A 16,012-nucleotide genomic window follows, 5' to 3' on the forward strand; every position below is an offset into this window, starting at 1 on the left:
CCTGGATTGGTAAATAATTCAAACCAACGCTAAAATCCACAGGGAAATTTGGATAGAAGTTATTTTTCTTTGACTTTTGATACAATCGCAAAATAAAATAATTTACACATGTATTATGTGTATATAGTGTTTATAGTAGGGCTGTCCCAAGCCTTCACGGGGTCGTTTGCATACCTACTACAACTTATTCAGTGATGTACTCCGTCATTACGGATACACTTAAAATATTAGACATGAGATGTTTCTGTTGTGGTTGGACTGTAATCTTTTTTGTAAATTAATATTTAGAAAACTGAACACATTTCCCTAATGGCCACGAAAGAATCAGTACATAAAACCTCAAAGGGCAGCCAAGTATGTTTTACCTATGGTTTATAATGTGAAATTGTACAAAACAGACACAAGCCTGGGCTTGATTTACACTCAATATCCAAAGTGATATAGTACAAAATGGGATCCTGAAAGTTATCCAGGCCATTTAAAGGAAACAAAATAAACCTAATTTTTTACTGCAAACATTATCTACTTTAAGTCAAGTCATGTTTATTTGTGACGCCTTTAATCACAAAGAGTTCAAAGGGCTGCACATACCGCAGACTCTTGCAAACTACAGACTATTATGACACTATCACCTCATCTAAAACCTACATGAGGGCAGGGAAAAACTCAAAATCCTCAGCATGAGGAAAATCGAGTAACCTTGAGAAGGGACCGCACATCCCCCTTCCAGGATGACGAGGCTGCAATGGATGTTGCATAAACAATAAACATAAAAAATAAAATCTAAAATAATTATAGTATATTCATCCATTATCAGCACCACAGGAGACACCCGGGATTGGTTGCCAGGTAGTCGCAGGGCACACAGAGACAGACAACTCACTCGCTCATTCAAGCCTAGGGACAATTTGGATATTACCGAATCTTACTGCAATATGTATTCTGTGTAGCACTATTTAGTTACTCTATATAACACGCTACAGTGGGCATTTGCACGTCACACTGGGTATTTGTATATTGTATTCTTTTGGCTTTATTATTGTATTGTTCTCAGCTCAGGGATGCTGCTGGAAATGTGAATTTCCCTTAGGGGATGAATAAAGTATCTATCTATCTATCTATCTATCTAACAAGTTAACATACAACGGTTTAAATAAACTGCACCCCACGACCCTATTGTGGATAAGCGGTGCAGATAACGGATGGGTGGATAAACTGCAACATTCAGTCATTCATTATCTGCACCGCTTATCCTCATTAGGGCCGCAGGGGTGCTGGAGCCCATCCCAGCCATCTTCGAGCAGTGGGCAGGGGACATCCTTAACTGGTTGCCAGCCAGTCGCAGGGAACACAGGGACAGACAATTCGCTCGCTCATTCACACCTTTGGACCGGCCAATTAACCTAACATGCACGTTTTTGAAATGTGGGGGGGGGAACCGAAATGCCCTGAGGAAACCCACGCAAGCACGGGGAGAACATGCAAACTACACATAGGAGGTTTGATCTCATGGCCTCAGAACTGTGCCGCACACGCGGTAACCACTGTGCCGCCGTGCTGCCCCTAAACTGCAACAAATGTAAAAAAAGAGATATGCAAGGGGAAAAAAAGCCTGCATTGGGAGCAGGCCCTCAAGATTTCTCCGTGCTCACCTTTTAGGTCAACTTTGATCCGGCCTGGTTGAAGCTTTCTTTTGATGTCATCTGCTTATACAGATACAGAACTAAACGAGAAGTTACAGATGTAAGTTAATGGATCCCTTAACCACCCGGGTCATAGGGGCACCATTTCCTGTGGCGTGTCTTGGGCAAGTACAGCCTTGTGGCGCCCATTCCTCTCCAAGTCTGACTACAAACATGTTAATGCCAAGACAGTCAGTTGATGTTTTACTTTTGCTTTTTTGTACAATATTGCCTACATCACTTTCATCTCTAGCTCATAGAAAACATATGTCACTGATGTTTTGGTTTTGATGACACAGGATGTCCGCAGCTAATGCCAGGCTCACATTCTCAACATTTTTTAAACTCTGATAACTAATGCTCCTGTTATGATTTTACCTATTTTTAATCAATAAAACGACGAGGATAATGTATTCCAGAAGATCTCTGTTTATTTTGGGAGTGGCGCCTGGATTTGTTGACATTATTTAAAACTGCTGGTTGTCGTTTACCTTTTTTTCCTCTTGTGCTTCTCTCAGCGTTGTCTTGCTGGCCGGATCAAATATGTTGGCGGGTCCGATCTGCCCTGGCGCCGTATGTTTGACACCCCTGCTTTACTGCCATCTATAAGTTAAAAAAAAGCCATCCTTCATAATGTACATTTGACTTTTATTGTTTATATTGAACCAAAAGGGTAAGTGCTAAACAAATATGAAAAACAAAGACAGTTTAAATTCATGTGAGGAAAACAAAAGAAAATAAGTAGTAACACTAGTGGAGACTTCTTTAAATAACACAACTGTACATGGCATTTTTCTAAAATTTGGAATAGGACATGCTAAGAAAAAGTGATACTAAGTGAAGGGAAACTACTAAAGGCGGCTGATAAGAACAACTAAGGGTCAGAGTTGGAAATATAAAAAGTACAAATACAACAATTAAGGCAGCAGAAGGTAAGCATTGATACAGAAAACGGGCCAAGCACATACATTTAGGGGGTCGCAAAAAACCCCAAAACAATAAAGTGGCTCCATCACTCACAGTGATCTAAAACAAGAACACAATTGCATAGCTAAAACAGCAAAGCCAGAACAATGCTTTTGATTCTTCCTTTCAAAATAAGAGCTCTTTGAATTGCAGTCCCTGACTTTCAGTGAAACAGACAAGGCCACTTAACGCACAAAATGGCGACCGCTTAGAAAAACACACTTAAAAACTCTGTACTGCATATATTTATATGTATATACACTTTGTCATTTCGATCTAGAAAAAGAAAGACGACGTGTGACACTGAGGATGGTTTATAGATTGTGGGTATACAATGTTCACCCGGTTGGGTTATGTTCGAACACGTCCCGCAAAAGCAAAAATCTGCAAATATAAACCTTTATTACTCAACAAGAAACACAATTTACAGGCTCAAGTATTTAACAAATAATTTTACTGTAATTGATAAATGTATATTTTTGAAGAAACAACTGCTGTATTGTGAAATTATAATTTCAAAAATAATCTTACTGTTTTATTGCACAACTGTTTGAATTAGGTACCCGATTCACCTCACTTGATACTTTGCCGCCAGCTTGTGGATGTTATGGAAAACCGTATTCACCTGCCGGTTCTGTCCTACAGAAACCATATATTTTTCCAATATCAATTTTTTTTTTAAAAGTGCCAGGTGAGCCACAAAGACCTGCATGTGGCTCAAGAGCAAGGGTCTCCGACGTGGAGCAAGTGGACACCAGGGTGCCGTTTAAGGACAGCGGAGTGGCCCACGAACCTATTCTAAAAATAGCTCACTGGTGCTGGGTCATTATTATTTCTACTAAAAAGATTTTTTCATGGTTGGCTGAATCCAATGAACCCGACTTCAATAATTAACTCCATAATAACATAGTAACAACACTGTAATGACATAAGTTGTTATTATAGAAATGCAAAGAAAACTGGATGCCATTCGAGCTAGTTAGTAACAGAAGCTTAGCTTTCGGTTTGAAAAAGGCTGGAGAACCCTGCTCCAGAGCGAGTTAAGCAGGGCAAGAAGTCTAATTTGTTAACAATAGAACGCAGCTTCCTCTGTTGAGCAAATAGGAACGCAGAACACATTGCACGAGGAAAATCCACCAAGTAGCAGGACCGTGATAGTAAACTGCAATACAGCAAGGGATTACTATACCAGTTTTAATTTGTAATTTTCAATATAATAAAGATTTTAGATTCAGTTTAGCAATTTCTTCAGGCTATGGTAAAATGTAATCATTTCTTTTATTAAAAGGGACAGTGTATATTATATGACCATTAGATATCGCTCTATTGTGGAACGCCACAGGAAACGAGTGCCAAAAGCGCAAGGAAGAATAAAAACTACATACATGCCAACCTTTCGACGACAGTCGATTTTATTGCGCGCTCTATTTTTACAAGCGAGAACAATCCGTCTCCAGAATATTGAAATGTAAACAACATGTGCTCGTTTAAAACCGAAAGTGGCAAACTTTTACTAAAACAGAAATCTAATGCAATTGGCGGTTTATTCGTGCACAGGCTTCGAAATAAAGCAGCCAGACTAAAATACTAGTCTTAAATCGGAATTTTTTGTTGTTCTTTAACTTTGAAATAGCGGTAAATTTTCTTTTCATATGGTAGGCTTTTTTAAAAGGAGAAATGCGGTAGTCTAACTTGTAAAGCGGTAGTGAGTATAGAAACTCAAAGCGGCCAAACCGAGAGCAGCAAGATGGCAGACAGTTGTGTCAGCTCTCTCTAAGTGATGCTTATGTTATGTAAACAAATGGAAATAGCTTGGGCTATGAATATTTTAAAAAATGCAAATGTGTCCAATAATGGGTGTATTTTTGCATACTTTTAATGAATATTTTTACCACTTGGAGGCGCTAAATACAGGTTTTGTACAACTTTTCCACAGCCAAATTCAAGAACTTTTTAAGAGCTTTCAAAGCCATTTTTTCCAATTTCTCCAGGACCAAGAAGAAATCTAGTTTGAATCATATGTTGCAGAGCTTTAAATATATCTGTGATATACATTTGCCATTTTAAATATTGCATGTGCATTTATCAAGACATGATTTTAAGATCTTGATTAAATCGCAAATATATATTTTGTTGAGACAAATCTCTCCATATATAGGGGTTGGGTTAAAGTGACAGTAATAAGAAGCTTACATTTTCAGTTGCAGGAAGTTCTTCCCATTCCATTTACACTACTGGTAAACTAATGTTTTTTTTAGGACGATGCCGTACAAACTAATGCCAGCTGCAGTGAATCACAAGGGAAGAACAAATGCCAGGGCAAAGTGAAGCCACATGAGAGCAGATTTAAACCAGATTTGTTGAGAAACATGGCAACAATTTCAAATAGTTACAAGCACTTCACCCAAGATTTCAAACACTTTTCAACCCTTGAAAATACAGCATTAAAATTCAAGCATTTTCAAGGATTTCAAGCACTTGTACAGACACTGTAAATAATACACACTGTCCCATTTAAGTTGGAAGGAATTTGCCCAAAAAGCCATCATTTTTGGCTGACAAACTCCCAACGAACCAAAGCAGTGAGTAGCTGACATAAATTGAAACTGGGGCCCTTTGTGCTGGTAGGTCTAGCTCAGGAATGTCAAACATACGGCCCGTGGGCTAGATCTGCCCTGTTCGAATGTAAATTTCTGAGTATGTAGTATGTTTTTTTCTTTTTTAATTAAATACTTATTAAATGTTCCTTCTCGTCGCTAGAAGGCACTAAATGTGAAAAAGAATTGACGTCCAATCTGGTTTCAAGTTAAAGATAATATTGTGCAGTACTTTCTCGGCTTCAGTAGGCCCAGCCTAGTAGTTTGATCTGATGTTATTGTTACAGCTACTCTTATGTATTTATTTTGAATTGACTTCAAAGCAGTATGACAATTGAGGCAATCCTATTTTTATTTATAACCTCCATTTGAATTTGTAATATTGAAAAACAAAGCTAAAGATCTGGCGCTGATATTTTTTAGTGATCCGGCCCAACTGAGAAAGAACATAAAGTCCGGATCGGGCCCCAGAGCCAAACACATTGACATGCCTGGTCTTACTGCAATCATTTGTTTTACCGGGGTTTTAAGAATAAGATTTTTTAGCTGAAGAATCGGAAGAAAAACACGGGATGAAACGGAATTTGAATGTCACATTTGTTACTTTTACCAAAAGTCTGTGACATATAGCCTGTTTAACTGAAAAGCTCAAGAATGACATTTCTACGAGTCTTAACCTTTTCATAATGGCTTCATTTAACTTCTTTGGGTTTCCAAGTACAAAATAAAATAATCCGAAACGTTAAGCAATCAGTGCAAAAGAGGTGAAGCGCAAAGTTACAAGGTGTCCACGGCACTCGTTCCGCTTTCATGTACTGTACTGCAAAAAACAAGTGATCCACAGCAGTATAGCGCATGCCCTTCTTAAATATTTAAGCACAGTGCAAGCGCCAGTACAAGTTGGTACAAAACTCAAAATATGGTACACTCATGTCATAAAAAAAGTCAAAATTTTTTCATTATTAAAAATCGATGCATAAGTTTCCCATTGAGGGTAAATATACCGCCTTTATGCAGCGCACAATAGAAATGTAACTCTCAGTTATACATCTATTAAATGCTCTTTACATAGCTAAAATATATTTGTAAACAATTTGCCCTTTTTGTTTTGTAGCACAAGCTAATTTAACTAAAATTGCAACATGTATATTAGTCCTAATCTCCTTCTGTGACATCAAATCCAAACATTCTCATTTTCACTCAATGATTGTTAGAGTGACGTGGAATTGATACGGTGCCTAGTGAAAGCATTGGCCTCCCCTAACGACTTTTATCATGTTGCCACATTTCAGGCTTCCAACTTAAAGCTATTTTTTAACAAAAATATTTTCTCAGAACCAAGAACATTTGAGCGACAATCGTGAAGTGGAACTAAATTATTTCAACATTTTATAATGTTTGCAATAGAAAGACCCTAAACATAAAGCAAAATCTACAATGGAATGGTTTAAAACTAACAATATAAAGGTTTAAGAATGGCTGAGTCAAAGTCCAAACATCAACCCTATAGAGCACTTGTGGAAAGTTCTGAAAAAATGTTGTGCACAAGTGATAACCCTCAAAACGTAAAGAACTTTAGCTGTATTTGTTTCAATATGTTGCAAAACCTATACATACCCCAAAATACGTGTGATTGAAGCTAAAGTATGTTGTACAAAGTATTAACTCAAAGGGTGCCATGTTTTTGCAACGCCTACTTTTCAACGTTTGTTAGCATAATATAAAATGTTGACTACTTTTGGTTTCTTCTCGTGATTATTGTTGTTGATTCTGAGAAAAATGTTTTTTAATCTTTAAGTTTAAAGCCTGAAATATGTCAATATGTCAAACCGTTCTTAAGGGTGCCACTGCTTTTGCAAGGCACGGTACCTCAGCTAGAGGGAAGCCAACGTCTGTCTGGGCTGCATGCAGCTGCGCTACTGGATAGCCTCTCCTCTGACGGAGCTGGGAGAAAAGTCAATTGTGTGTTGGCATCTTTGCTGCTCTTCAGAACAGCTATGGCATTTCCACAGTGTGTATAATCTTGGCGCAGAGAAAAGGAGGGTGAACAAAGGATGGCCCCGGCTCCTCAACGGATCAACCTGTGTGTTTTGTTCGGTCTGGTGTGATTCCAGAGTCCGACGCTCATCACCATCGAACATAGGTGAGATAAAACAAGTACGAGGACGCGTTTGTGTGCGATTTCGCTTCGATCCATTTGACCCCAAAAGGTGCATGTTTGTGTGCAACCTGTCCACGTTATTCACATTTTCTGTTTTGTGATGCAATGTCACCGTAGTGAATACGTGCAGGTTAGGGTGGTCCTTACACACAGGGGGAATTTCCAAAACGAATCTTTGGACAAGTGGAGGCTTAAATATGGTGTGAAACCAAGCGAAAACACATCTTGTGAAGTTTCAGATGGACCAGGCATATTTAAAAGGTTTTCATGGGCAAATTTGAACACTTTTTTAATACTTAAAAAGCTCATTTCTAAGTATCTGCGATTTAAATATGTGATTTTTAATTTTGGGTGTGCATTTATCAAGACATATGATCTCGAGTAAATCACTAACATTTTTGAGACAAATACCTCCCTATACAGGTGTTGCGTAAACATGACATACTGATAACATATTCCTTGCACAAATATACATTTCCTAGTGCGCTGTTTCGGTGTAGCATGCACCCGTCCACTTGGGCATGACCCGTAGGGGGCGATGACACAGGACAATGCCGTACAAATTAATGCCAGCTGCTGTTAATCAAGAGGGAAGAAATGCAATGGCAAAGCGAAGTGCCCAGAGAGCAGTGTCTGGGTCATTTTTAAGCAGACTTGTTGTGAATCATGGCAACGATTTCAAGCATTTACAAGCACATCACCCAAAATTCAAACACTTTGCAACCTTGAAAACACAACATTAAAATTGAAGCATTTTCAGGGATTTCAAGGAACCGTACGAACCCTGTAAATAAAATATGATACTGGGACAGTTTACCACACTAATGTGACACGCATGTTTTTTCCTGTATGTTTTATAACCCCCATTAATCTTTTGAACCCGATTTTCTAAAGCACTTTTCAAGTCATGTGAATTTCTATAGCCCTCAAACGGCTACACACACCACAGACAAAAAGCTAAGCCCACATGACGTCTGCACTTAAATATACGGAAGTTTGCAGTGTTTTGTGACATTTTTACAAAGAACTCTGATTGCTCCTTATTTAGAAACCATTATTTATGAATAAAAGGACAGTCAAAATGAGTCCCAACGATCTTAAATAACTGAGGGAGGGAGACATGTTTAAAATTGTATTTTTGTTCATATGAGAACCATTAAAACGGGCATTCTAATGTCTCAAATGTTATTAAAATCATTTAACGTCACACAAAGAAAATCCTTTGAAAAGCAGAGCTCTCTTTGCTTATATTAACGGGCCAAATTGGCCTAGGGGCACCTCTTAAATATGTCGAATCCATCTGAAACTTCACAAGATGCATTCTTATGATTTAACACCACATTCAGGCCTTTGCTTGTCAAAAAAAATCATTTAAGAAATTCTCCCTTTATATAAAGGACCACCTTTCTTACTGTCCACGTAATTCACATTTTCTGTTTTGTATTGGCAGTCGATACATGCAGAGTCACCATAACATATATGTGCATATTTCAATTCATGCTTTTTGCGCTTTATACTGCAAATGTGACCATCTGTATGTGTTCGAGTGAGTTGATGCTTGCTAAAAAGCAGGAATAAAATGCCCCATTCACAGTCTGTCACTGCGGAAAGTATCCTCGACCGAAGGGTCAGGCAGCACCATGTCGGGATTACTGAGCATGCTCAGACCGTCCAGGCTGAGAGGCTCGATGTGGAGCTCGTCTTCTAGCGGGAAGCCTCCTTCCGAGTCGAAGCATTCAGGCACCGTCGACAGCATCCCGCTGATGTCCTTGGACAGACTGGGGTTGGACTCATCTGTAGGAAGGGAGAGTGGCTTTAATGTGCATTGCAAGATCTTACCTATACAGTGGAGTTAAGCCCAATGTGCTGCGCTGCAGTTTTAGCACTTTACCATTTTCTTCATCTGTTCCCAATTATATTTATTATATTGCCTAGCATGCTTTATCCTTTGTTGCCGAAGCTAAACAAATTCTGGATCAATGAATGACACGACTGTGGCGTGTGTCAAGCCATTAATTACCCAACAAAAGTCTAAAGTGCTCTCTTATTGCTGTTTGTGAAATTAGAAAAAAAATCTTTCATGGGGTACTGAAATATTTGTAGAAAAAACAAAAACATAATTAAGTCGCCCAGAGTGTATATGTTGCAGAAAAAAATAAAAAATAAAATATAAGTCACGGACGTGCTTTTCAAGGCAATAATATTGCACTCGAGTGTTAGCGTGTATGTCTCTCTTAATTGCAGCAGTTGCGACTAAACTTGGCTTATATCGGTGAACAGCAGAATTAAGAATACAAAATAAAAAAGTAACAACTTGCAGAAACTTAACAAAGGTTTACTTACTTTTTTCAATTTATTAAAACTAAGAGCGAAGTTCTGTAATTCAGGTAATCATTTTCATAAATAAATAAATAAAAAGCAGAAAAGGACTTTTAACCGTAAATCAATAGTTTCTATCATTTGCACTTCATTAAGGGTCGTGTGCTAGTTTTGCTACTTAACAGTTTCGATGAGTTTCCCTTAGTTGAATAAACTGCAGTGTAAATGAATTCAATTCTCATTTTTCTTTTTGTTTATTTTGTTTGTCTTTAAACAAATGCACAGTTGAAAACACTACAAGGGATTAAATCTTAGTGAAGAAAACAAATATTGAGGAAAAAACCCCACCCCTGAATCATGATCCTAATTTAATTTTGAACTTCTGAAAGATTCCCAACCGTACAGTTAAGGCACACTTTTTATGCCATTCATTTTAGTCCGGCCCCCGGCAGTGTTTTTCTGTGTTTATGGTTTTGAGTGTAATGGGCAACACTCACCAGTAAGAATGATGTTGGGCAGTCCTCCGCTGCAGTTGGAGTATAGCATGTTGGCAGCCGTGTGCGTGGGGTCATGCAAGTTGCCATGGCTTCCTCCCAAACCCGCGAGGCCCGAGTACAGAGAGGAGGGGGAAGGGTCGAAGCAAGATCCACCTGCTGTGGAATTCATCGCGTTTTCCAACAGACAGAACTGGTCCGACTGTCCAGCAGATCATTAGGAGGAGAGATTGAAAAGCGGAATTAAGAAAAATATTTATATTTTTGCTGTAGCACTTAAACCAGAATCCTCATTTAAAACGTGTTAGTATTTTTTCAGGGCTGCAACATTAGTAAATATACATTATAAATAGTAAAATAATAAAAAAGGATGTTTTTGAAAAATACAGTGGCCCTTCTGCATATGAGCTACTTTAGTTACAATCATTTTGAGATGCGAGATGTCTTTTGTGCATTAATCTTCCCCGACATACAAGAGAGAATCTAAATCACAAGAATTTCCACACGCTCTCACTAGGTTGCCGAGTGCTAGAAATGGGGAAGCAGCGAGTGCAGATACCAAAGCCGCGGAAGAGTTTATGCAGCGCTTAGCTTTACAATTTTCTGAAGATGAAACCCTGCAGCAAGTGTTTAACTGCAACAATAGAGGCCTTGTATGCAAAAATACTACGCAGAACATGTATCACCCTTGAGGAGAAAAGGCTGCTGGGCCACAAGCCTGAGAAAGATAGTCTAACCTTAGCATTGTGTGCTAATGCCGGTGGTGACTACTAAGTAAAGCCGCTGCTGGTGTATCATGCAGGAACCCACTTCCATTCAAGAATAGGGCTGCAACAATGAATTAATTATTAAAAGCATTGGTAATGAGTTTCATCATCCATTCGTTGTGTTGCGCGATTCATGGGCCACATGACGTTGCCCTGAATGCTTGTAGTACTACATTGGTACAGCAGCAAGCGCCTCTCTTTATACAAAACAAAAAAAGTATCTGACATATTTGCAGGTGTATAACATATTTGTATGTATTTTTGTTTCATGTTTTTTTTCTCTCAAAATTTTGTAGTTACATTTTCTCTTTAATGGTGGTACAAAAAATGATGGAGGTAAAGGACTAACATTAAACAGGTTCTAAAAATAGGTAACTCCATTGAAAAAAAACATGGACATATGCAACTTCTTTCCTAAACAACACATTCAGCCAGACATTCACACCATCTAAAGTACTAAAACACCTAGTTAAGTAAATAATTTAAATAAGAAAAGTGGAGATAAATATACAAGAATAAAATGTATAAATTCAATAAATAATAATCATCATCAATTAATTTAGTAATAATAATAGCGTTATTGCACTATTTTTTTTATCTGTCCAAAACTTCAACATTTTAATAAAGAGAAGGAAATTATTATTTTTTTACATCCTACTCTTTTTTACATTCATTATCGAAAAAATAATCCATCAATTATTCAAATATTAAAAAAATCGTTACGTGCAGTCCTGTTTAAGACTCATAAGTTGGCGACCGATGACTTCCTCTATGGTAACTGCTTTGAATGAATCTCTCTTTATACATTTTATTACTGTATTTTTATGTTCAATTAGTATTTGAATATGTTTAAGTGATCAGGAAGATGTATTTCAAAGCTATTTATGGTGTATTTGAATAATTTTGAAAGGCTGGAAACTGATTAATTGATTTATAGTTATTTCATAAGGGAGAAATTTGTTTGAGATGCGAGAAATTCTGTATACGAGCTCGATCGGAGAACGAATTAATCTCATTTGTTCAGGGGTCACTGTATTGTAAAATGAAACGTATAATATTTAAAATGAGCAATATTATCTGTCAACACAATTCCTTTTTTTCTTAAGTTTTATGACCCACCTGATAGGGAAAGGCTTTGTTGTTGCGACTGGAGAACTGTTGTTCCATGAATGAGTCACTGAAGAGCGGTGTAAAATCGTTATGCTGTCAGAAATTGAAAGTGACATGAATCATTTTTAACCGTACACTGAATACACATGACACAGATGGTGTATAGTTCTGTAAGGATTTCATAGATACCATTTTTCTTACGTTGGCTTGGCTTAAGTTAAAGTCCAGTGCGACACCTTGCAGAGGAGAAACAGGCTGGTGTTGATGTTGATGCTGATGCTGCTGATGTTGCTGCAGATGGCACTGATGGCTCTGGTCCACTGCATGCTGGGATATCTGGTAGAGTGGATAGGGAGGGGGTGGCTCCCTTGGCAAGTTGCTGGTATCTAAAGCAACTCCCTAAAAAAAATAAAGAGGTACCCAGCAGGAGTCACTAGTGAATTGCTCTAGTAATGAGGAATAGAATATGTTCCGCAATCAAGAAAAGCCCCGCAAAGAAGCGCTTGAAGATTGTGAGCATTTAAATATACAGTAGTCCCTCGCTGTATAACATTTACTATCGTGGATTCGATACTTTGCAGATTTTGAAATGAATTGCATTTATTGTCATTCATATCAATGCATTGTGCCTTGTGTTATTCAGCAACAGCACACATCAAATGCTATCACAGGGGCAGGTTATGAGTGTTTGTTGGGCGTGACCTTCCGTGTGTGCACTGTAATAGGCTGCTGTAAACTGTCAGACAAACAGCAAGGCAGGCGCACAAGTCCATGTGTCCACCGAGACAAACTGAAGCGGCGACAGCTACTATTTTAGCGGCCAGTTACATTGACTCAGACTCAGGCAGTGTTGGAAGAAAAATAAATAGTGAGGCTGCAGGATCGGCCTACTGCTAAAGGTACGCTGCGTAAAAACTCCCTTAAGCCAACGCTGCTAAACCTGTATCTCACCCATCGTCACGCTTGTATTTTAATCATCACAGAGAACTGGCTCAGTCTGAGGATCCCTGATGCTTGCTTACCGTCCGCTTTCTACATCGCTTTCTTACTGAAAAATTTTGTTGTACTATTGTGTAATGACAAGGACAAAGGCTTTCAGTAGCCAAAGACCATTCATATAACTGCGATTCTGTGTTCCGTGCTTTTATTTGAAGATCTATAGTTGTTATTTTGCCATGCTAGTTTATATTATTTTTTAATGGTAAATAATAAATAAACAAATGTCACGGGTTTTGACTAACGTGTGACTTTTTTGGAGTGCAACCCGCGTTAAATACGAGGGATTGCCGTAATTGTTCTTGAGTGTTTTGTTCTAACAAATACTACTACTCTTATAACTGTAGTTACAAATTCTAAAAATATTTTGGTCACAAAATGTCCTGTAAAGTCCTTTGAGGTCTAGTCCAATGATACTCTCCTGAACTTTGCTATACAAGAGATTCATACACAAAAACTAGATTTGCTTAATTTCTAAACACATGCATATTTCCTCAAATGTGTACCTGTGTGATGGGAGACAATGACGGAGACATGGTGGGAGACAACTGTTTAGACAGACCCCTACGCTGCTCAGCACCAGGGGACAGAGTGAGGGGGCTGATGGGTGCTGGTCTCCGACGAGGGGAATTCCCGGAAAGGCGCAGAGAAGAATTTATGGAGGGATTGCTGAGAGAGGACTGCATTTGGCAGTTGTTGAGGGACGCCTGGATTGTGGGATTACTCAGAGAAGATGAGAGACCTGAATATAAAAATAAAACCATTAATTGGACAAATTCAATAAGTTCAACATGACACAATATTCCTTCACGTGTTAGCACAAATGGTTGGAATAACTTGTATCTCTATGGTATTAACTCATTCAATGCCAGGAATTTTCCTCAAACTGGGAGATCCGGTGCCAGCCAAGTTTTGCCATTCTGATTAACTTTTAAAGACCTATGAAAAAATTAGTTTTGTAGCCATATAAGAATGTGACTTAACAAAAATCCTCTTATCTTTCATGTTTATAGCTTTTCCGGTGTTTAGTAAACGACAGTTGAACATTGCTAAGTTTCTTGAAAATCCTTGTTTCCAGAAGGCTTTTTGTGAAAGGATGTGAAAGGATTTCAAACAGATCCTTCATTTCTGTGATATCGCCAATGCTTTTCATAACTACCACTCAGGCTTTTGGCTTGCAAAATAACTAATAATTATTGCAAGAACTCTGAACTGATGCATAAACTAAGCATGGACGATGCATAAACCTTGCAAAAACTTTCACTGTCTGATGTTTCTGGTAAATTGATTACATAATTTAGGTCAATTGTGTTCCCTTAGGCAACCACATTTCTGCGGATGTGCATGTAACACCATCCCTCCCAGACAATGAGACTTCGTCATCTTTTTGGGAAAAAAACAAACAAACAAAAAACTGCTTCACTATGACTACTCGCTAAAAAGTAACACTAAGAAGTTGGGCTTCCTTGATGAGTGGACAAAGATCTGATCAAGACCACTTCTGCCATCCAATGGTGATTTATCAACCTGAAACCATTTCCAGAGCAGATGCAGACCCTTTGTAATAGATTTTTCAAATAAAATTATAACAATGTAATTATAAGTTTTGGCACTAAGAGACAATGCTTTATCAAACGTATCTAAATGTTAATGTTATGGCATTGAATGAGTTAAGAGACCATATCAGGTTGCGAATTTATAACACAAACATATCCAACAAACAGTAGAAATGATCCCCACACACCCATTGCAATCATTTAAACCAACAGTTTTGAGCTTGCTTATCAATAAATACTGTGTGTATGCACCATTCCCTATTGTTGTGTTGGCAACCTTGAAGCGGAAGTCTGTCGCGGCAGTAACATTCAGAAAACCTTATCACACCAGCACAAAATGGATATTACTCATCTTAACTGCATTGCATGGCGTAAATGTGATTCAATAAAGCCTGGAGGCCTTGGCAACTGAAAGACTTTAGAATCCAAGGGAAACTGCAGATGCTGCTGTGTAATGCATTATTTATTAAGTTTCTGACACGCTTTCCAAAGCCACACCAAAAACACCAGCACATATTGTGTCAGTGGGAATCTTAACTGAGCGACTGGGAGGAGAATAAGCCAAGCCAAAACGAGAAAACAGAGGCAAACTGAATGAGAAGAAAAGAGCTCATTGTAGGGACCAGTGGGTGAAAACTTTCTATGTCTCTGCTCAGCCGGGCTGAACAACGTTCAGCGACTCAAACTAAGGGGACTTTCAGTGTACAGGCGTGGAAACCAAATTACAAAGAGAAAACGTTGGTGACAAGAAATAATTCACTAAGCTTTCGACACCACATAGTTGGCTAGAAAAAAATATATAAACATTACAAGTTAAAAAAAACTGGTTATGTGAAAGCACCCACCCGGGTAATGCCCCAAACTGGTAAGAGGGAAATAAATGTATAGATAATTATTTATAAAATGTATGTTCATTGTTGAGAGACTTTATGATGAAAACCCACAGAACAACCTGTAAACACCTGAAAACGCCAGCCAAGCACCAAGGGCAATTTGAGTTCGTGAACAGTAGGGGTAGGCGGTCTTAAGCTCCAAGTAAATACATACGTATCCTTCTCGTTCGCAGAAATTTATGACGTCTTTACAAAAAAAATCTGCTCGCACCTTGCTTTGAAACCATTACCAACAACAAAAATGACAGTCAAAATGAGCCTCAAAGATCTTAACTAACTGTGGGAGGCAGACATATTCAAAGTGATATATTTTTTGATAAGGGGAAACAGGCTCAAGCATTAACTATTTCATAGATTTTAAATCAACAAATGTCACACAGTGAAATAACATGCGTTGAAGAATTAGCTTTTGTATCACTTATGTTGTATTTTGTCTTGAGAAATGGTCTATCAAAAAAAATAAAATCTGAA

At 38.2% G+C, this 16,012-nt stretch overlaps 1 protein-coding gene across 3 annotated transcripts in view; it reads right to left on the minus strand.

Annotated features, from left to right (window-relative positions):
* Positions 1-2,309: 2,309 nt before the first annotated feature.
* Positions 2,310-16,012, minus strand: part of crtc3 (CREB regulated transcription coactivator 3) — a 53,036-nt gene continuing 39,333 nt past the window's right edge. For 2 of the 3 annotated variants that reach the window (XM_088334097.1, XM_088334095.1), the window contains 5 exons: positions 13,599-13,834; positions 12,286-12,495; positions 12,106-12,189; positions 10,223-10,421; positions 2,310-9,200 (listed from right to left, as the gene is read on the minus strand). In XM_088334097.1, the coding sequence (XP_088190223.1) occupies positions 8,995-9,200; positions 10,223-10,421; positions 12,106-12,189; positions 12,286-12,495; positions 13,599-13,834 (935 nt within the window). In that variant the 3' untranslated portion in view covers positions 2,310-8,994. The remainder of the gene's footprint in view (positions 9,201-10,222; positions 10,422-12,105; positions 12,190-12,285; positions 12,496-13,598; positions 13,835-16,012) is intronic. The other variant, XM_088334096.1, reaches the window with a different exon arrangement.

This window comes from Urocampus carinirostris, chromosome 4, assembly GCF_059441175.1.
Source record: "Urocampus carinirostris isolate Australia breed hairy pipefish chromosome 4, RoL_Ucar_1.0, whole genome shotgun sequence".
NCBI lineage: Eukaryota > Metazoa > Chordata > Actinopteri > Syngnathiformes > Syngnathidae > Urocampus > Urocampus carinirostris.